At 41.1% G+C, this 22,692-nt stretch overlaps 1 protein-coding gene across 9 annotated transcripts in view; it reads left to right on the top strand.

The window, feature by feature from the left end:
* SCAI (suppressor of cancer cell invasion) overlaps nt 1–22,692 on the top strand; it is a 143,147-nt gene that overhangs the window by 46,547 nt on the left and 73,908 nt on the right. For 8 of the 9 annotated variants that reach the window (XR_014301975.1, XR_014301976.1, XM_082695536.1 and 5 more), the window contains one exon: nt 20,263–20,394. Coding sequence is in view for 7 of the 9 variants with exons in the window: in XM_082695536.1 (XP_082551662.1) it covers nt 20,263–20,394 (132 nt within the window). In the remaining 2 variants the exon portion in view is untranslated. Of the gene's footprint in view, nt 1–10,600; nt 10,663–20,262; nt 20,395–22,692 lie in introns of those variants that run through there. The other variant, XM_082695539.1, reaches the window with a different exon arrangement.

The raw sequence follows: 22,692 nt of genomic DNA, 5'->3' as shown, positions 1-22,692 counted from the left end.
CCCCTCCTAAAATAAATTTTTATAATAAAAAAAGCTAGGGGAACCTCGGTGGCACAGTCAGCTAAACATACAACTCTTGCTTTCAGCTTAGGTCATGATCTCAATGTTATGAGCTCCATCCCAGCATCAGACTCTGTGCTCAGGGCAGAGTTGGCTTGAGATTCTCTCTCCCTCTTTCCTTCCCGCTCATGCTCTCTCTCTCCCTCAAATAAATAAATTAGTTTAAAAAAAAAAAAAGTAAAATTTGCATAGTAATTTCTTCCACAAGAGTTTGTTGAGCAGCTCTTAGGTGCCAGACTCTGTTGCAGGCACTGGAGATAGGGAAGTGGCAAAACAAAAGTCCCTACCCTTGTGGAGTTTATGTTGTGACTGAACATAGAATATATATAAATAAGCAAATGTACGATGTATCAGATGGTGATAATAACTTTGAAGAAAAATAATGTACTATAAGGAAGGGTCTTTCTGTTTTATATAGACTGGTCAGAGAAGTCTTCTCTAATAAGGCAATTTGGCCAGAGACAAGAGTGAGATGGTAGAACTAGCCACACTGGTATTTTGAGGATGAGCATTACCAGCTGAGACTACAGTACATGCCAGGGTGACCCTGTGCAGGAGTGTGTAGTGTACTGGCATGTTTGGTAATGTAAATGGTATTTAGAATTTTTGCTTTTTAATTATACCCATTTGGGGAAGGCAAAACTCAGTGAGTGGCAGGTCTTTAAAAGGGAATGGGTGGGGGGAGGGGAGACATGGCATTGTTCCAGGGAAGGTTCTTGGTTGAGAATTATAGCCCCTAACTCCAGCCAAGTTAAGCAGAAAAGGAATTTATTGGAAGGTTGTCAAGTACCTCAGAGCACTGATGGAAATATTGGTTTAATGGTTTAGAAAGCAGGCAGGAACCAAGGGAATCAGAAGATCTAGAATTACTGCCAAGGTCATACCCCTGGAAGACCTTGGTTAAGGATGTCTGGTTAAGGAAGCGGTTGCAGTCTGAATGTTTGTGTTCCCCCCAGTTTCATGTATTGAAATCCAAACTTCCAGAGGTAATGGTCTTACTAGGTAGGGCCTTTGGGGCGTGTTTTAAGTTAGGAGGGTGGAACCTCATGGGATTAGTGTCTTATAAAAAGCTCCCAAGAGCTTGTTTTGAACCATTGGGCACCATGTGAGGGCACAAGTCTGTGAGCCAGAAGAAAGCCCCTGCCTGAATGTGCTGCCAGTCTGATCTCAGACTTCTTGCCTCCAGAACTGGGAGAAGTCAGTTTCTGTGTTAATCGCTACCTAGTCTGTGGCTATTTTGTTAGAGCAGCTTGAACAGACCAAGACCTATGCTGTTGCTGCTGTTTTGGAACCCCAGTGTTGTATCTGGAGGAGGTCTGACTTCTGAACTCATTTTTTTTTTTTTTTAAACATTTTTTTAAGATTTTATTTATTTATTTGACAGAGAGCGATCACAAGTAGATGGAGAGAGAGGCAGGCAGAGAGAGAGAGAAAAGCAGGCCCCCCGCTGAGCAGAGAGCCCGATGCGGGACTTGATCCCAGGACCCTGAGATCATGACCTGAGCCAAAGGCAGCAGCTTAATCCACTGAGCCACCCAGGCGCCCGACAGCTGAACTCATTTCTTATTTGACTCACTGGATCTATCTCAAAGACCTTTAAAAACATTACTCTCGGGGCGCCTGGGTGGCTCAGTGGGTTAAGCCGCTGCCTTCGGCTCGGGTCATGATCCCAGGGTCCTGGGATCGAGCCCCGCATGGGGCTCTCTGCTCGGCAGGGAGCCTGGTTCCTCCTCTCTCTCTGCCTGCCTCTCTGCCTGCTTGTCATCTCTCTCTGTCAAATAAATAAATAAAAATAAAAATAAAAATAAAATCTTAAAAAAAAAAACATTAGTCTCGATGCTATGTCAGGAATGAAGTGAGGGGTTCAGGAGCAGATGCGGGAAGAACTAGTCACGAGGCTCCAGTGTAGATGACATTAAGTTAGGGAGATGATGTTAACAGGGAGATGAAAAGAACGGATGGATTCATGAAACAGGCCATTAGGTTGCCACTAAAATACTTGTCTTGGAAAAATTCTTCTTCTATTTTTTCTTCTTCCTCCTCTTCTTTCTCTTCCACTCCCTCCTCTTCTGTTTCTTTTCCTCCTTCTTGAAATCTAAACCTTTCTAGAGGCCTTGTTGTAATCTTGCTTGCACAGGGCAGTATAGCTTATCTGGCTTAAATTTCATAGAATCTTACAGCGTTCATCATTTGTTCATTGAAAAAATATTTCTTTTACTTTTTAAAAGATTTTATTTATTTATTTGACAGACAGATCACAAGTAGGCAGAGAGGCAGGCAGAGAGATGGGAGGGAAGCAGGCTTTCTGCTGAGCAGAGCACCCGACACGGGGCTCAATCCCAGGACCCTGAGATCATGACCCAAACCCAAGGCAGAGGCTTATTAACCCACTGAGCCATCCAGGAGCCCCTGAAAAAATATTTCTGTGTTCCTACTGTGTGGACTGTAGTGCTAAAGAAGGTTGCTAGTTGTGGCCATTCCAAATTGAGTTCAACTTTAGACACTCAGAAATGGCTAGTTTCTTCCAGGGAAGTTCATGATTGGTGGCTCAGACCACCATTTTCTAATGTGGATAGATTAGAAAACACACGTGGTGTGGATAATTTGAAAACACATGATCTCCCTTCATCTGAAGCCCCCAGAACTGATTAGTCCCTTATTTTAGTCTTTTACATATTACTTATTTGAAACAGGCCACATAACATGTCCATTATTTTAAAAAGTAATGAGAAAGTGGTATCTTTTTTTACCCTCTTTAGACAGTGATTTTCAGATAGAACCAATCATCAGAAATGACTAAAATAGTTGAAAAAAAAAAATAGAGAATCCCAGCCCTCCTGAATCGTATCTGGAAGTAGATCTCAGAAATCTTTATTTAAAGAATGAACATTCAAGGATAATCCAGCCAGGTTTGGGAACTATAGCTTTATGTTATTGAGACTAGCTTTGGTCTTTACAATGAGACTTAATTAAATTCTTCTTGCTTAATTGGAAGGATCCATAATAAATAACTGTTTGGTTTTCTCAGCTTGATTTTAAAATATGGCGTTTGTCTCATCTTTGAGAATGGTTTTATAAGATTATAGCTAGTTTTCTTGGGAGGTGATAGAGGTGGATTCCATTAATTTTTCTCTCACCCTTTGGCTGTTTTGTAACTGTACAGTATTTATTTCATCTCTAAAAATAAAAGAAACTTAATCTCTATTTTAAGAATATAGCCCACTAGACTTCAGCTTCAAGCCAGTTTATGTCAAAAACAGTGTTTTTAAAAAAGATTTTATTTATTTATTTGAGAGAGATAAAGAGATATCACAAATAGGCAGAGGAGGGGGAAGCAGGCTCCCCGCTGAGCAGAGCGCTGATGTGTGGCTCGATCCCAGGATCCCAGGACCCGGAGATCATGACCTGAGCTAAAGGCGGAGGCTTAACCCACTGAGCCATCCAGGCACCCTCAAAAACAGCTTCTTAAGCTTGATGTGCATACATATTGCCTGGAGAGCTTGTTAAAATGCAGATTCTGATTTAGTAGGTCTGGGGTGATGCTCATGCGGCTGGTCTGCACGTCTCATTTGAGTTGTAAGAGGCTAAATGACAATTGTATTATCCTGTGAGCTTTCATCTTTGTATGAGTTACTCTGCTTTGGGGCATGCCTTGGGACTGTTTAGTTTGACCAAAGGTTGAGTAGTATATTTTAAGGAGATTGGATTATATAACCTTTATTGCTTTTTCCCATAATCTTGAAGGTTGTAGTACTATATATAGTCTTAAGATTTTAGTTTCAGGCTTTGAAACTGAATAAAGGAAGTGTCAGAAGCAGTATTTTTTTTTTTAATTGAATCATTAAATCGGCAGCAGCAAAATTGGTTTATATACCTGAGGTAGTCTGAACTACAAGTAGAGTATTATTAAGTGAACTAAGAATAAGAAAGAAAATTGTAGAAAAGAAAAAGAAAAGATAGTTAAAAATTAGTAGTAGATATGCAGGATATACCTAAGGATTGGGGAATTTATATTTTGCAGACTTGAGACTGCTTTGGAGAAGATACGCGTTAGGGCAGTGGGTTCTTAGAGGGGATTTTTACCTCCAGGGACACAGTTGATAATACCTGGAGATACTTTTAGTTGTTACGATAGTAGGTGGTTGTATTTCTACTAGTATCAGCAGGGAGAGGCCAGGGATGCTGCTAGATACCCAGTAGTGCTCAGGACAAGGAATCACTTGGGCTAAAATGTCAGTAGTTCCAAGACTGAGAAAGCTTATGTTGGAAAAGTTTCACAAGTACTTTATTTTTTAATTAAAAATAATACAGAAAATAATCATTCATATTCCCACCGATCAAATTCAACTGTTGTTAACATTTTGTGATATTGGATGTTAGCCTTTCTGTTTAAGAAATTTCACTCCAGGAGCAGCTGGGTGGCTCAGTCGGTTGGGCTTCTGCCTTCAGCTCAGGTCATGATCCTAGGATCTTGGGTACAGGGCCTACATCGGGCTCCTTGCTCAGTGGGGAGCCTGCTTCTCCCCCTCTCTCTGCCTGCCACTCCCCTTGCTTGTGCTCTCTCTGTCAAATAAATAAATAAAATCTTAAAAAAAAGAAAAAAGAAATATCACTCTAGGGGTGTCTCGGTGGTGCAGTTGGTTAAGCATCTAACTCTTTGTTTCAGCTCAGATCATGATCATCTTGGAGTCATGAGGTGGAGACCCACATTGGGCTCTGTGCTCACTGCAAAGTCTGTGTGAAATTCTCTCTTTCTCCCTCTGCCCCTCCCACTTATGGTCTCTCTCTCTGTCTCTCAAATAAATAACTCTTTTAAAAAAGAAATATCAGCCCATTATTTTTGGGAAAACAACATTATTATTTTGAATTTAAGTTATGTAAAAAGTTCAAGAATGAAAGTAATGAAGCTATCCCAGATCTCACCACCCAGACATAAGCATCATAAACAGTAGCTGAACATTATCCCAGGTGTCTTTCCATGCATAGGTATAGCTAGAAGAATAGAGAGAAGTGCTTTCATAACCATGCTTATGTGAATCAAACCATACTTTACGTGAATCAAAAATAACCTTTTCCTATGAAAAATTTTAAACCCAGAGAAAATTAGGTGAATTATTAACCCCTGTGTACTCATCACTGAGCTTCAACAATCATAAATACAGAGCCAATCTGCCTTTATCTGTATCTGTACCTACTCACCTGACACGGAGTATTTTGTTTGTTTGTTTGTTTGTTTTAAAGATTTTATTTATTTATTTGAGAGAGAGAGAGATCAGAAATAGGCAGAGAGACAGACAGAGAGAGAGATGAGGAGAAGCAGGCTCCCTGCTGAGCAGAGAGCCCAATGCGGGACTCGATCCCAGGCCCCTGGGATCATGACCTGAGCCGAAGGCAGAGGCCTAACCCACTGAGCCACCCAGGCGCCCCATGACACGGAGTATTTTGAAGCAAATCTCAGATATCCCATCGCTTCGTCTGTAAGCATTTCAGTGCCTGTCTGTCAAGCTTGAGGTCTCTTTCTTTGAGCTTTTAATCTTACACATGCAAGTAACAGTTTCTCTGATTGATTCATTCTTTCCCTCCTTTTCCCCTCTTTTTCTCTCTCTCTCCCTTGAATTATGTTTTCTTTCCAATGGAAGCGTTTTTGGGTTTTTTTCCAACTGAGAGTGCACAGAATGCAACGGCAAGAACAGTAATTGCACAAAGCACGGGAAATGGGGACTGCAGAGCAAACAAAGCTGTTTGCCGCAAATACTTCCTGCGAATTTTGTGTTTTCTTTCTAGAACGTTGGGGCGCCTGGGTGGCTCAGTGGGTTAAAGCCTCTGCCTTCGGCTCATATCATGATCTCAGGGACCTGGGATTGAGCCACATATCGGGCTCTCTGCTCGGTGGAGAGCCTGCTTTCCCCTCTCTCTGCCTGCCTCTCTGTCTACTTGTGATCTCTGTCTGTCAAATTAAAAAAAAAAAATTCTTAGAATGTCTACATCTATTTGGCAGTACCATGTAACATAGTGTATTTCTCTTTACTGTGTTCATTTTTCCATCTATCCATCTTTTCCAATATTTCTTTGAGATACCTTCCTGCTTTGGTGTATTTGCTTATAGCAGTGGCCTTTGGCAACTATTAGTGGAAAGTACCTGCAGGAATCATTTAACTGGGGCTTAGCTTCTTGAGGGCAAGGAGTCTTACCATCTCTCTGGCTGATATGATAGCTTCACTGTATCTTCAGTGTTTGTGGGATGGTTGTTATTAATCTCGAGAGGATTGTGTCAATATTGGTTAATATATTAATGAAAACCACTTATTTAGAACAAAACATAGTCTAACATATGTGCAAACAGGAGACTATAATTGGGATGCTAACATTTGGTACCTGTATCTATGGGTGGTCTCCATACAAAGAGATGAAGCAGGGAATTCTGCTCCCTGGTCACATCCTGTGGTTTCTTCTGAGACTTACAGGGTGACCACATGTCCTGGTTTGCCTGATACAGTCTCAGTTTCCAACAGTCTTGATGTAATTATTCATAGTATCCCTTTTCAGAACTGTCCCAGTTTAGATGATAAATTAATAGTACTCCTACTTTTAAACCTACCTCTTTAATGTGTGCCACGCTTTTCCCCAAACACTTTACATACATTCTCATTTAATTTTCGTGATAACACTAAGAAGCAGATCCTATTATTATCCCCATCTTACATATGGGTAAGTTGGGGCACAAAGCGGTCAAATAGCTTGGCTGAGACCACAAGGCTCTGTTCAGATTTTAGGTGGTGAAGCCAGGATTTGAGTCCCGCCAGTTTGGTGCGGGTGCTCTCCACTCTGCTGTGTCACACCTCTGCTGGCCCCAAACAGATCTTTGTAGAAGACCTGCTGACCTCCTGGTGACTAATCGGCATATTTGTGGATCAGAAGACTGTGGGAATTTACATGATTTCCTTATCTTCAAAAGGTATTTGTAGCTCCCTTACGTCCCACCATGCTGATGCGATTATAGATGTCTTTCTTTGAGGATTGAACGTGAGCCTTTTTTCATCCACTTAAGGGCAACTACTTGGCATTCCCTTCCAGATGCTCAGGGAAATGCGGAGTCGCAGCTTCCACAGATCATCCGTCACTTTTCCTTCCTGTCGACCATCTTTGGTCTTTTCAGTCCACACGCGCAGTGTCTCCAGATCTGCAGCCGTGCCTGCCCTTCGCTGCCTTGATGACCAGTTCATATTTTGGACTTCGCGGCTCTTGCTTGGGGTGCTTGGAGGAAAGATGGAGACAGCGACTGCTTTCAAGGAGCTTACAGTCTAGCAAGGAGATGGGGACCGTGCAGGAATGTCCATGACGTGAGGCAGCTGAGCTGTGTGGGGAACGTAATTTAGAGTTCGGGGCAAAACAAAGCATTTCTGACGGGGTTGATCCAGAAAAGTTTTGTGAGGGTGGATACACTTAAATCAGTTTAATGACCTCCAAATAGGCCACCAAAGGACTACTTTCTTGTGCTAAGGACAGGGCTTGCATTTGCCAAGAGTAGAGGTCTGACAGAAGAATAGGATGGCATTAACCCAGAGGAGGGGGGACTCCAGTTGGTCTGACACTGGGTGCCCGCATGAGGAATCCTCAGTCAGCAGGACTGCTCTGTTCTTCTGATCGCATCGTCATTGTCACAGCACATAGTGACCCTCTGGGTGGGTTATAAGCAGCAGGAACAGATGGAACTCCGTAGCAGCAAAACATTTTATTTTTTTAATTTGGGCTATTGATTTATTTGAATTCTTTTAGCCTTTTTAGTTTAAAGTCTTTTGATAGACACAAGGTCTTTTTCCCTAATAAAAACGTTGTCTACTTCTCATGCAGTTGACCCTTGAAAAATATGGGGTTAGGGGCACCCACTCCATGCACAGTTGAAAATCCATGTGTACCTTTTGACTCCCCAGAACTTAACTAATAATAACCTATTGTTGACTTGAAGCCTTACCAGTAACATAAACAGTTGATTAAAGTGTATTTCATATGTTATATGTATTATATACAATATTATTACAATAAAGGAAGCTAGAGAAAAGAAAATGTTATTAAGAAAAGTGTAAGGAAAATACATTTACAATACGGTGCTTATTTAGAAAAATATGTGTGTATATGTGGACCCACACAGTTCAAACCCATGTTGTTGAAGGGTCAGATGTCTTTGGATTTACCTTTTTACTTTTCTTTTTGAAATTTTGTTTTTAACTAATATGTACACCCAACATGGGGCTCAAATTTACAACCCAGAGATCTAGAATCACATGGTCTACCAACTGAGCGAGCCAGGCACCCCTTACTTTTTTACTTGATTATCTTAATAAGAAAAACTGAATACATTTAATTAGAGCTTATTTCAGTAGCTGGTGAGATAGGGAAGTGTTCATTATCCTCGCTTAAAAATGAGGAAATTGAAGTTAGGTTACACAGTAAGCTATGTGACTTGGCTGAAAATGTTGGAGTTTGGACTTGTACTTAGGTTGAAGCTTCAGAATGCAGATCCACTATAAATCACATGGTCTTATTTAATTTATTAGGTTAAAAATATTTTTATTCACCATTCAGATAAAAAGCAACAATGAAAGTTGGGATTATCTCACTTTTTTTTTTTTTTTTTTAAAGATTTTATTTATTTATTTGACAGACAGAGATCGTAAGTAGGCAGAGAGGCAGGCAGAGAGAGAGAGGAGGAAGCAGGCTCCCTGCTGAGCAGAGAGCCCGATGCGGGGCTCGATCCTAGGACCCTGGGATCATGACCTGAGCCGAAGGCAGCGGCTTAACCACTGAGCCACCCAGGCGCCCCGGATTATCTCACATTTTAACCCCTTTTTTAATGGATGGCATTATAGAATCTAGTTCAGCATAATTAGTCTGTTTCTTTTTCTGAGTCAGCACTGCTTTGGTGATTGTCTATCCCATAAATTCGACTGAAAGGGAAATCCTGTAGAGGCTGCAGGTGGCCTACATGGTACCCCTATGCAAATTAGCAGAAGACAGTCTCTCTTGCTGGGTAGGCCAGTCAGAAGAAGGCATCCCTCTTTGGGGCACGTTCAGCCCACATCAGGGTGCTGGCCTTGGGAAATAAGTGTCTGGATTTTCATCTCTCCCGTGGCTCTCAAAACACAGCAGCCAAGAATCCTGTTTCTATCAGTTGATGAGGAGCTGAGGTTTCTTCAGTGTCGTGCGCGTAGACAGCACCCGTTGTTCTTACCCCGCATACTGCACGGATACCTCCCTCAGTGGCTGTCCTTGTTCAGTCGGCCTGGAACCCCAGCCTCCCTGCTCCCGGGCTGCTCCCTCCTTCACTTCATCCAGGACTCCGCTTGAAGCTTCCCTTTTCAAATGTCCATTCACCTGCTCAAACTGAACTATTACAATACCCCACTCCACACTGTCCTTCCTGCTCTGTTTTCTTCACAGTACTTCTCACTTGGAGTATTCAATTCATTTTTTTTTAATTTTTTAAAGATTTTATTCATTTATTTGACAGAGAGAAATCACAAGTAGACAGAGAGGTAGGCAGAGAGAGAGAGAGGGAAGCAGGCTCCCCGCTGAGCAGAGAGCCTGATGCGGGGCTCGATCCCAGGACCCTGAGATCATGACCTGAGCCGAAGGCAGCGGCTTAACCCACTGAGCCACCCAGGTGCCCTAATTCATTTGTATTTTATTCTGTTTTTGTCTTTCCGCCATACAGTACACTTTGTGAAAGCAGGGGTTTTGCCCATTTTGTTCGCTGCTATATTCTAGCATCTAGAAAAATGCCTGGCATTTAGGGGACTCTCAGTTGATATTTGTTGAATGAATGAACAAACACTGGACTGTTTGTATTGTGACTAATGGTATAAATGTCCAGTTGGGTTTTTTTTCTTTTAGATTTTTATTTATTTATCTATTTATTTGACAGACAGAGATCACAAGTAGGCAGAGAGAGAGGCAAAGAGAGAGAGAGGAGCAAGCAGGCTTCCTGCGGATCAGAGAGCCCGATGTGGGGCTCTATCGCAGGACCCTGGGATCATGACCCGAGCCGAAGGCAGAGGCTTTAACCCACTGAGCCACCCAGGTGCTCCATAAATGACCAGTTTTAATATTTGCTACCTTCTACTGACTGTATTTGTGTGCTTCCTGGACTATAATGTTATGATTATTGTCCAATTTAACTTATAATAGCTGTATGAGAAGAAAATAGTGCAATCTTCATTTTAGAATTGAAGAACTCCTCAAGCTTAGAAAAATTAAATAATATTCCCAAAGTCAAAAAGCTAACAATTAGAATCATTCCTTGACAGGTAGATTTGATAACCAAAGTTTGTTTAAAAATAAAAACATGGTTTCAGTGATTCTTTGGATCTTGTAGTTTTTTTCGAAGAAGGGAGTTCCAGTTACTGGGAGAGGAAAAAAAAAACTTAAAAATGTGGTCAGCTATGTTTTAAGGGAAAGGAGAGATAAGACCCATGGGATTGGAAGGGTTGGGGTACTGGAGATCAAACAATTCCCGTTTGTAATCTTTGCATTCTTATCTAAGGGTGCTGACCTTGAGGGTCCTTTGGAATGAAGAGTATGACTTTGGAGTCCTTTTCCAGCTGTGTAAGTCTAGCTAAATAGCTTATCTGAACCTTTTCTTCATCTCTAAATTCTAGTAACAGTGTCTACCTTATGGTGATATGAAGATGAAATAATATATATAAATTGCCTAGCATAGTGTCTGCCACTTGGGAGCTTGATTTCTCCTGTCCCCTGCTCTCGTTTCCCTCCCTCTAGCTGCAAGGGACAAGAAATCCATGTTGTTTCAACACACTTCAGCGTGATGTTTTTTTTTCTAAGTTTTTAATTATTTATTAGAGAAAGAGCACAAGCAGGGGGAGAGACAGAGAGAAAGGGAGAAGGAGATTCCCCGCTGAGCATGGAGCCCAGTGTGGGGCTTGGTCCCAGATCTGAGCTGAAGGTGCGCACCTCACCGACTGAGCCATCCAGGTGCCCCCAAGTGATTTTTTTTCTTAACAACTTCCCCCAGACAAGTAATCTCATACGTAAAGCTGTTTTCTGGTAGTATGTAGGCAATCGAGGTACCTTTTATAATTTGGATGTCATTTTGTTTTATCATTGCAATTCAAAGAGGTACTCATGGGCTTTGTCAGTAAGTGCTGTGTGCACATATTGCTGTCACAAACCTTTGGGTCTGATTCCTGCTTTTGGCAATTGAATGTTCATGAACACTGAGTATCAATAACTGGGAAGCCCTCTTTACTTGGTCTCCCCGTGTTTCATGAAATACCAGATTTTTTTAAAAAGTCAGTGACATGTTTGCTAACACATATACGTTTAGATTCTTACTAGAATTTATTGAAGTACCATGTTACAATTTCTGTAATTGTCACCATGTCTGCAGAGTAGTGTTATCATGCGCAGATTCAGAGAATAGGTTTTCCTTAACCACTGAGTAACCGAGGTAGGAAAAAAAAAACCTGGAATTTTTCAGTTCTTTCTCTGAAATTAAATAGTACAACATTTGGGGCGCCCGGGTGGCTCAGTGGGTTAAAGCCTCTGCCTTCGGCTCAGGTCATGATCCCAGGGTCCTGGGATGGAGCCCCTCATCGGGCTCTCTGCTCCACGGGGAGCCTGCTTCATCCTCTCTCTCTGCCTTCCTCTCTGCCTACTTGTGATCTCTGACTGTCAAATAAATAAATAAAATCTTAAAAAGAACATGTTCTGAAGTTGAATGTAGTGATGCTTGTATATCTGTGAATATATTGAAAACCGCTGCCTTACATACCTAAATAAGTGAACTGTGTGGTATGTGAATCATATTTCAATAAAGCTGTTGTATTAGTATACGTATATATACAGATATATGGGCATATCATCAATTAGTTACTGCTAAAAGAAAGAGTAACTTTTATTTTTCTTTTAGTGAAAAATTTATTATTTTCTTTCCTTGGCTTTCAATTTATTACAGATAAAACCTGTAATTTAGGAATCCCAAATTGTCATGGTATAGATCATAAGTATCTTTTAATGGGTTATTGGCTGTTTTGTTTTTGTTTTTCATTCTGCTTAACACAAATCAGGTGTGACCTAATATTTGCATGACTAACAGCTTTCTCTCAGAGTGTGCTGAGATGGTGGTTTTGGGTGGCCCCAGATGCTTTTCATGTTGTCTGTTTTTAGTGTACTATAGACACAGACTTCTGGCTATTGCCACTGTCATCTTTGTTTGTGATTAAGAAGAAAAAGTCTGTGTGGTCTGTACTTCTTCCTATGCCGAATAAGAGTAATGTCTTGTTGGTTGGTGATTGAGATTCTTGCCCGAACTTCTTATTGCCTCGTGAGTTTTTATGTGATGAATAAATGGAACTATTTCAATTGCACTAGATTGCATTTGACTGCTACCTCTGTGGGTTCCCCCACTGGAGACAGTTTTTATGAATCATTAGCCTTAGGCTGCTTCAGATGATGTTTTCTCACATTATTCTCAAGGGTACGTATTTTTGATGCTTTCATTCTGTATATTTTTGTGTTTCCTGCCCCATTAGCCTCATAAATAGTCCTTGCATGTGTCTTGTTGATAGTCATTGTTTTGAGGTGACTGACTGACTAATGCCTACCTTCCCTTTCTTTCACTGTAGTGCTTTCTGGTAGGCTGTGCTAGGCCTCCATTCAGTAAGTACTGGATTTGCATATTTGTGTGTGTTAAACACCTCTCTTCTTCCACATTCGGTAGGCAAAATATCTTCCTAGTCTAGTGCACAGCATCTCACAAATGACCTTCTGGCTCTGTGTACAGGACTGAGGCTCCAAGACCTAGCTCCTTTGGCTTTCTTTTCTTAAACTCTCTTTGCCTTCAGTCCATTCAGTTGCTCTCGACACAGAGCGAGGAGAAGTGTGGTGCCTACACATTCCTCCCGACGTTGTTCTTACAGCATGTAGCTTAAGTTCGGTCGCATGTTGCATTAAGTCTGAAAAATTGTTTTCAGAAAATAATTTGCATGTAATTCAGGATAGTTTTGTGCTGTCTTTGATACGTGAACATGCTTTCCATGCTGGTAAGGACCAGCTTCCGAGCACTGCCGTTTGTTCGTATTATAGGAATACCATCTGGACCAAGCAGTAGCTTCTTGTTCCTTTTACAGTGAATGTGTGAAAACCACATACACACACATTCAAAAAATTTTTGTACTTAGTATTTTTCAATTTGTGCTCTGTTCTGAGCACAAGTATGACAGTTTTACGGCTAATAATTCTAGAGTACATCATAATTTACAGGGCAGTTTTATATCCATTAGTTCATTTTATTGTCCAACAGCCTTATGGGGTCCTTATTATTAATATCTCATTTTTTATAGGTGAGAAAACATATGTGTGATACTTTTTTTTTTCATTTATTTATTTGTCAGAGAGAGAGAGAGGAGAGAAAGCACAATTGGGAGGAGTAGGAGGCAAAGGGAAGAGCCGACTCTGTGCTGAGCTTGATAGAGGACTTGATCTCAGGACCTGAGCCTGAGCCAAAGGCAGGCGTCCAACCTACTGAGCCACGCAGGCATGCCCACTTCTTCTTCTTATTTTTAATATTATTTAATTATTTGCGAGAAAGGGAAGGGGTTGGGGCAGAAGAGCAGAGGGAGAAGGACAGGCAGACTCCATGCTGAGTTCAGAGCCCAACGGGGGGGCTTGATCTCAGAACTCTGATATCATGACCTGAGCTGAAATCAAGAGCCAGACTCTCAACTGACTGAGTCACTGAGGCACCCCTGTGTGATAGACTCTTATGCTGATGCTTAATTAGACAGCCATTCCATCTCTATTCGTCTTTTTAGAAATCTGAGTACATTAGAAAATGATTTCTTTCCTACCATGTGATTTCTATAAATATATTCTCTGTTCTGTCCGAATAAATTTCTTACTATATTTTGGTTTCACTTCCAACGTATTTCCATTGTTTTCTCGATGGTTCTCTCTTAGGTCTTTCATTCTTTCTCTCTTTCCCTTCTTCCTTCCTGGGAGAGAGAGTGTGAGAGAGCAGGAGCTGGATGGGAGGTGGGGGAGGGGCAGAAGCCGGCTCCCCTCTGAGCAGGGAGCCCCATCCCAGGACCCTGAGATCATGACCTGAGCTGAATGAAGGTAGATGCTTAACTGACTGAGCCACCCAGGCGCCCTCTCCCCTTAGCTCTTATTACAGGATGATTCTCTCTCTCTCTTTTTTTTTCTTTTGAAGCATCACTAAACTGCAGAGTAATAACCTTGGGGATATTATACATGACACAGTGTTTTCAGACTTCTTTCACACCTAAAAAACCTTGCTCTATCTTCACAACAGTTATTTGAGATCAACAGAACGAGTGCAAATTGCTTGTTTTTGTGAATTAAAAACTTGCTGCTCAAAGTGTTACCTAAAGTTTTGGTTTGTTTGCTCATAATCACATAACTAAGAAGTGTTAGGAACAGGAATACTCGGGCTTCTGGGCTACGGGAGGGCTCTTTCTACTGCATTGTTTCCCCCTGTGTCATGTAATACACACTTAACCAGGTTTCTTTCATACTTTCGTGTTGCCAACCACTTACTCAGAATTCAGTCCAGAGTAGTTTCTCTTGTTGCTTTGTTGAAAGACTTCCTAGAAAAAGAAATTGTCAACAAGGCAGGTCAATAATTTGCCAGATGCTCTGTATTTAGCAGAACGACTCTTTGAACAGTTGTCCCTACTCGTTGCTCTTTTGCTGTGTGTCTATTTTGTAATCCGTATCAGGATTCTGTCGTATATGGATTGGTTTCCTAGGGCTGCCATAACAAATTACCAGTAAGTGGGTGGCTTAAAACAACAGAAATTTGTGCTCTCACACTTCAGGAGGGCAGAAGTCCAAAATCAAGGTGTTGGCAGGATTGGTCCTTTTTAGAAGAAACTCAGAGGGATCATCTGTTCCATTTCCCTGCCCCTAGCTTCTGGTGGTCGCCAGCAATCCTTGGTGTTCCTTGGCATACAGCTGCATAATTCCCGTCTGTCTCCTTCTTCATATGGCTGTCTTCCCTCTGTGTCTGTGTCTGCACATGGCATTCTCCTCACTCTGGGTGTCTGTCTCTCCTCAGTTCCTAAGGACACCAGTCAAATTGGATTAATACTCTATTGCAGTATGACTGCATGTTAATTTACATCTTAATTACATCTGCAAACATGCTACAGCTGACCCTTGCACAACACGGGTTCTTGAACTGTGCTGGTCCACTTATAGGTGGATTTTTTTTTAGGAAATCTATAAACTGACAGTATCAAAGAGACATGTTTTCTATTCCTTATGATTTTAATAACAGTTTCTTTTCTCCAGCTTACTTTATTTATAAGAATACAGTATATCATAGGCACAGTGTACCAAATATATGTTCACTTACAGTTGATATTATTGGTAAGGTTTCTGGTCAACAGTAGGCTATTATAGTTAAGTTTGCAGCGGGCGGGGTGTCAAAAATTATACATGGATTTTCAGCTGCACAGGGAGTCAACTTGTCTTTCTTTCACTTTTCTGGTAGTGTCTTTTAATGAATACAGTTCTTGGTTTTCAGAATGATCTAATTTTTCCATAGTGAAGAATCCTTTCAGGGAACTGTTTAAATAAACTTTTTTTTTTTTTTAAATTAATCCCAGGATCATGAAGATTGCCTCCCATATTCTTATGTAAGAACTGTTTGATTTTACCTTTTATATTTACATCCGGGCTACCTAGAATTGATTTTTGTGTAATGTAGATAGGAATCAAGATTCATGCTCTTTCTTTTAACTTAGATATCTAGTTGACCCAGTACTGGTTCTTTTTCTTTCTTTCTTTCTTTTTTTTTGGTAAAATGATTTTTTCCCATTGCTTTAGAGTGCCACTGTTGTGTGTTGTGTATCATAAATCAAGTGAGCATTTACATTTGGGTTGTCCTTCAACTCTATTCTGTTGTATTGTTCAATTTTTCTCTCCTTGTGCCCATTCCACAGTCTTCAGTCCTGGTGCTTTTCAAAAGTCTTGAAATTAACAGATGAAATTAATTTTAATAGTATATTTTATTTAACTAAAATACCAAAATGTTATTTTGGTATCATCCAGTGGCATCAGTTCTTCTATTTTCTTCTTCAGGATTATTTTGCCTGCTATTGGCTCTTTACATTTCTGTGTAGGTGATAGAATCAGTATGTCCATTACCACAAACAAATCTATCAATACTTTGATTTTATTGCATTGATCTATAGACGAATTTAGGGAATCTTAATGTCTTTATAATTTTGAGGCTTCTAGTATAAAATACGGCATATTCTTAATTTTCTGTAAGTCTTTAACTTTCAAGCTCTGAGGGTTTTATAGTTTTCTGTGATTCGTCTTGTATATCTGCATTACATTTATTCTGAGGTTTGGTTTTTTTTTTTTTTTTAATAGTTTTTTTTTTTTTTTTTTAAAGATTTTATTTATTTGTCAGAGAGAGAGCGCGAGCGAAAGTGAGCACAGGCAGACAGAGTGGAAGGCAGAGTCAGAGAGAGAAGCAGGCTCCCTGCGGAGCAAGGAGCCCGATGTGGGACTCGATCCCAGGACGCTGGGATCATGACCTGAGCCGAAGGCAGCTGCTTAACCAACTGAGCCACCCAGGCGTCCCTCTGAGGTTTTTTTTTAATATTACTTGGTACAGTTGTTAAAGATAGATACTTTTTAAAGTTTTACTTAATAATTATTTGTTCTGGGGCGCCTGGGTGGCTCAGTTGATTAAGCGGCTGCCTTCAGCTCTGGTCATGATCCCAGGATCCTGGGATCAAGCCCCACATCAGGCTCCCTGCCTGGCAGGGAGCCTCATTCTCCCACTCCCCCTGCTTTGTTCCCTCTCTTGCTGTCTCTGTCAAATAAATAAATAAAATCTTAAAAGAAAAAGAAATATAATTGAGTCATGTATGATTTTAAGTTTTCTCTTAGACACATTAAGAAGTAAGAAGAAACAGATGAAATTAATTTTAATAATATATTTTATTTAACTAAAATACCAAAATATTATTTCAACATGTAGCAATATAAAAATTATTAATGAGATTTTTACATCCTTTTTTCATAATAAGTCTGCTAAATTTGTTGTATTTTACATTTACAACATATCTCTATTTATTTATTTATTTATTTATTTATTATTAAAGATTTTATTTTTTTATTTGACAGAGACAGACACAGTGAGAGAGGGAACACAAGCAGGGGAAGTGGGAGAGGGAGAAGCAGGCTTCCCGCTGAGCAGGGAACCTGATGCGGAACTTGATCCCAGGACGCTGGGATCATGACTTGAGCCACCAAGGCACCCAATACATCTCAATTTAAAGATTTTATTTATTTATTTGACACAGAGAGAGAGATCACAAGTAGGCAGAGAGTCAGGCAGAGAGAGAGGAGGAAACAGGCTCCCCGCTGAGCAGAGAGCCCAATGCAGGGCTCGATCCCAGGACCCCGAGATCATGACCCAAGCCCAAGGCAGAGGCTTAACCCTCTGAGCCACCCAGGCACCCCAGCACATCTCAGTGTAGAGTGCCAATGTTTCATATGCAAAGTAACCACATGTGGCTAATCACTAGTTTTGGACAGTATAGATCTAAAGGATGAGTCATACTTTTTTAAACAAATAATTGTTTGATTGTATGTATAACAGTTTGCTTATACGTATGTATAATCAACCAATTACACATATAATATGTATAATTGTGTATATGTATACTGTACAATATACATCAAATGTATATTATACATATAATGTGTATGATGTGTGTAATTATATGTATGATTTCTTTAAGATTTTATTTATTTATTTGGGAGAGAGAATGAGTGGGTGAGGGGCAGTGGGAGAAGCAGGCTCCCTGCTGAGCAGGGATCGCAATGCAGTGCTTGATCCTGGGGCTCCAGATTCATGATGTGAGCTGAAGGCAGACGCCCAACTGACTGAGCCACCCAGGCGTCCCTCTAGATATGATTTCTAATGGAGTCACTGAAGAAGCCTCTACTGTCATTAGATTTTCAAGAAAGGTTTTACTGAAAAGGTGTCATTTGCATGTCTTGAACTATGAATATAAATTTACCAGGTGAAAATAAATAAATAAATAAATTTACCAGGTGAACAAAATAGGAAAAAGCAATAACATGTAAAATTGTGATGTTATATAAAAGTGGAATTTGTTCAGAGGCCCCTGGTTGGCCCAGTCAGTTGTGTGGCTAACTCTGGATTTCAGCGCAAGTCATGATCTCACCGTCCTGGGTTTGAGCCCGGCATCGTGCTTCCTGCACCGCGCTTCCTGACTGGGGGGGGGGGGGTCATCTTCTCTCTCTTCCTCTGCCCCTCCCCCTCCCCTTCTACCCCCCTGCTCAGGCACCAGAGCAGGCGAACTCTCTCGAACTTACAACCCTGAGACCAAGAGTCTCATTTTCTACCGACTGAGCCAGCCAAGTGCCTAAGTTTACTTATTTTTAAGCTTTTATTTTCTGTTTTTCTCCCACGTCCTGGGGATGTGAGTCACCCTGGCTCACAAGGTATTTGAGGTGAGGTGAAGAAGGCTACAGGCAGCTTTGGGCCTAGTTTGTGCCTCTCCTGCTCGATTTAGAGAATGAAGGTGGGCATTGGGTTGGGAGGGAAGACTTACCCAGGGTCATTACACTGTGAAACCCCTTCCAAGGCCCAGCCCTTTCAGGTCTGTTTCCCTCTGTTAAAACCTCCTACCCCACCAAGCTCAGAAAGCATTGGTGAGAAGAGGGAGCATGTGCACATGCAGAGTCTGCAGTACCATGCATGCAAGTCCCCCCCACCCCCGGCTCCACGGCACCCACTTGTTCTCTGCAGCCCCTGGACATTTTTAGGCTTCCTGACAATCTTCCTGCCCTGTAGCCACAATTGCCTGTTCAAGAAAATGTTGGAGAGAAAAATATTTACCAAAATAACTACACCACACCCTGACTCTCATCTCTGGTCTCTGGCTCTTGTCTGTTCTGCCTGTATTTTCACCCTGCATTAGGGCCAGATGTTGTTTTGGGTGTTTCTGTCCATATGTAAACACAAATGAATATTTTTATTTAGTATAGGTTCATACTACCCATACTGTCCAGCAACTTGCTGTTTTCTCAAATGGCTTGATTACCAGGATTGATTACATATGAAGATAGCTTAGTTTTAACAAAATGTATCTTTAATGTGTATGTGTGTATGTGTGTGGTTTCTATACCCTTTTTACACTGAGTATGTTACACTGGCATGTTCTCACCTTATCTTAAATATAATTTTAAGTTAGTGACAGGATACAGTGCCGTTGTTAGCATTGTGTGAAGCACTTTTTTTTTTTTTTTTAAGATTTTATTTATTTGACAGACAAAGATCACAAGTAGGTGGAGAGGCAGGCAGAGAGAGGGGGAGGCAGGCTCTCTGCTGAGCAGAGAGCCTGATGCAGGGCTCGATCCCAGAACCCTGAAATCATGACCTGAATTGAAGGCAGAGGCTTAACCCACTGAGCCACCATCAAGAGTCCACTAACTTGTGTGAAGCACTTTAAAAAAAATATTTCACTTATTTGAGAGAGAGGGAGCACACAAGCAGGAGGGGGAGAGAACCTCAGGCAGACTGCATGCAGAGCACAGAGGCTGACATGGGGCTCTGTCTCGGCCATGAGACCAGGACCTGAACTGCAACCAAGAGCTGGGACACTTAACCGAATGAGCCACCCAGGGGCCCTGTGAAACACTTAATAATTGCCCTCTTTGGTTCTTTTAGGTTGTTACCAGTTTTTAAATATTAGATACTAAAAATTATAGATAAAAATTATAGATAAAGTGTTTTACATTTGTCGATCATTTTCTAGGATGGATTTACAGAATGGATCCAAAAGATAAATAGATCGGAAGGATCAACATTTTGTTTCTTAACCATATAGAGGAGGACTTGGAACATAATAGGCATCCAGTTAATGCTTATTGGGTGAACAAATATTAACAAAAATTTACTTTCCAATATGGATGTACCAGTTTTCATTCCTGCTATCAATATGAGCTTGTCTGTTTTCCCACACCATCTTGTACTTATGTTATTTGGATGATTTGACTGTGATCAGAAGAATCCTATATGCATCTTGAAAAAAATGCTCAGATAATATAACTAAGATATGTTTCTCTTTTTATTTTCACCTACTGGATAAATGGACGGATGTTTTCTTACAGGACTGAGTTTGCGCTTAAAGAAATCATGTCCTCTGGAGGTGCTGAAGATGATATCCCACAGGGAGAGAGGAAAACAGTTACAGATTTTTGTTACCTTCTGGATAAGTCTAAGCAACTGTTCAATGGATTAAGGTTAGTGGACTCTTGATGCCTTAAACTTTTCTCTAGTTCTGTATTTTTTCCCATGGCTGGTATGTGGTAAGTTTCTGAAAGTTATGGGTAGACTGTTCTTTTTTTTTTAAGATTTTATTTATTTATTTGACAGGGATCACAAGTAGGCAGAGAAGCAGACAGAAAGAGGAGGAAGCAGGCTCCCTGCTAAGCAGAGATCCCGATGTGGGGCTCGATCCCAGGACCCTGGGATCATGACCTGAGCCGAAGGCAGAGGCTTTAACCCACTGAGCCACCCAGGCGCCCCTAGACTATTCTATAAATACATGTATTAGAGGTTATCACACTTTTTTCTGTGACACACTTCATTCTCGGATGAAAAAACAATAGGAGAAAGGAGAATTTCTATTGTTTTATTCAAGTTGAGAATAATTATTTTTTTAAATGGTTTTATGTACATTGTTCCACATCATTCCTGATGTACATCTGATTTTACACACTGGGGTGTTGACGTTAATATATCTTTTAAGAAGACATTTACAGTTATAAAGATAATTACAGGATCACCAAATGAATCCTCCCGGACCACTATCTAAAGCTACACTTCCGGGGCATCTGGGTGGCTTACTGGGTTAAGCCTCTGCCTTCAGCTCAGGTCATGATCTCAGGGTCCTGGGATCGAGCCCCACATTGGGCTCTCTGCTCAGCAGGGAGCCTGCTTCCCCCTCTCTCTCTGCCTGCCTCTCTGCCTACTTGTGATCTCTGTCTGTCAAATAAATAAATAAAATCTTTTTAAAAAAAACCCTACTCTTTCAATCACTTTATCCCTATATTCATTTAATTTATTTTTAGATTGTATTTTGAGAGAGAGAGAGCAAGAGAGAAAGCATGAGCAGGGGGGCTGTATAGAGGGAGAGGGAGAAGCAGACTCCCCACTGAGCAGGGAGCCCAACCTGGGGCTCAATCCCAGGACTCTGGGGTCGTGACCCGAGTGGAAGGCAGATGCTTAACCAACGAGTCACTTAGGTGCCCCTAATTTTTTTTTTTTTAATAAACTCATCACTATCTTGAGCAGTCTTATTGATTTGCTTTATAATGTCTTCCTACCTAAAATTAAATGTTTCTGAGAGCAAGACCCTGTCTGTCACAATTTCTCTAGTAAGTAAGCCAGGGTCTGGCCCACAGCAGATGCTTCATAAACATTTGTTAATGAAGGATTCCCAAGACAGTGTTCACTCCTACACTCTGCTGCTTCCTATTTTGTGCTATAAAAGAATCTTTGAGATCCGCTTTTGCTAACAGTCAGATTAATTGCATCTTTTTTTTTTTTTAAGATTTTATTTACTTACTTGACAGACGGAGATCACAAGTAGGCAGAGAGGTAGGCAGAGAGAGAGGAAGGGAAGCAAGCTCTCTGCTGAGCAGAGAGCCCTACTTGGGGCTTGATCCCAGGACCTTGGGATCATGACCTGAGCTGAAAGCAGAGGCTTTAACCCACTGAGACACCCAGGTGCCCCCATTTTTTTTTTTTTTTTTTTTTTAATTTAAGTAATCTCAACATCCACTGTGGGGCTCTAACTCATGACCTCGAGATCAAGTCACATGCTCTTCCAACTGAGCCAGCCACGTGCCCCCTTAAGATTTTGTATTTTATTTTATTTTTTATTTTAAGTAGGCTCCACGCCTGACATAGAGCCCAACGCAAGGCTTAAACTCATGACCCTGAGATCAAGACGAGCTGAGATCCGGAGTTGGATGCTTAACCAACTGAGCCATGCAGGCACCCTAAGATTTTATTTTATTTTATATTATTTTTAAAGATTTTATTTATTTATTTGACAGAGATCACAAGTAGGCAGAGAGAGAGGGGGAAGCAGGCTCTCCGCTGAGCAGAGAGCCCAATGTGGGGCTCCATCCCAGAACCCTGAGATCATGACCTGAGCTGAAGGCAGAAGCTTAACTCACTGAGCCACCCAGGTGCCCTCAAGAATTTTTTCTTTTTTAAAGATTTTATTTATTTATTTGACAGGATCACAAGTAGGCAGAGAGGCAGGAAGAGAGAGTGAGAGGGAAGCAGGCTCCCTGCTGAGCAGAGAGCCCGATGTGGGACTCGATCCCAGGACCCTGAGATCATGACCTGAGCCGAAGGCAGTGGCTCAACCGCTGAGCCACCCAGGCACCCCAAGATTTTATTTTTAATTGATCTCTATACCCATCGTGGGGCTTGAACTTAAAACCATGAGACTGAGAGTCATATGTTCCACTGACTTAGCCAGCCAGGCACTCCTATTGTCTGTCCTTTGGATGAAAGTCATTCTT

This window comes from Mustela nivalis (assembly GCF_964662115.1).
Source record: "Mustela nivalis genome assembly, chromosome: 13".
NCBI classification, from domain to species: Eukaryota; Metazoa; Chordata; class Mammalia; order Carnivora; family Mustelidae; genus Mustela; species Mustela nivalis.
This window is presented reverse-complemented; position numbering and strand designations above follow the sequence as displayed.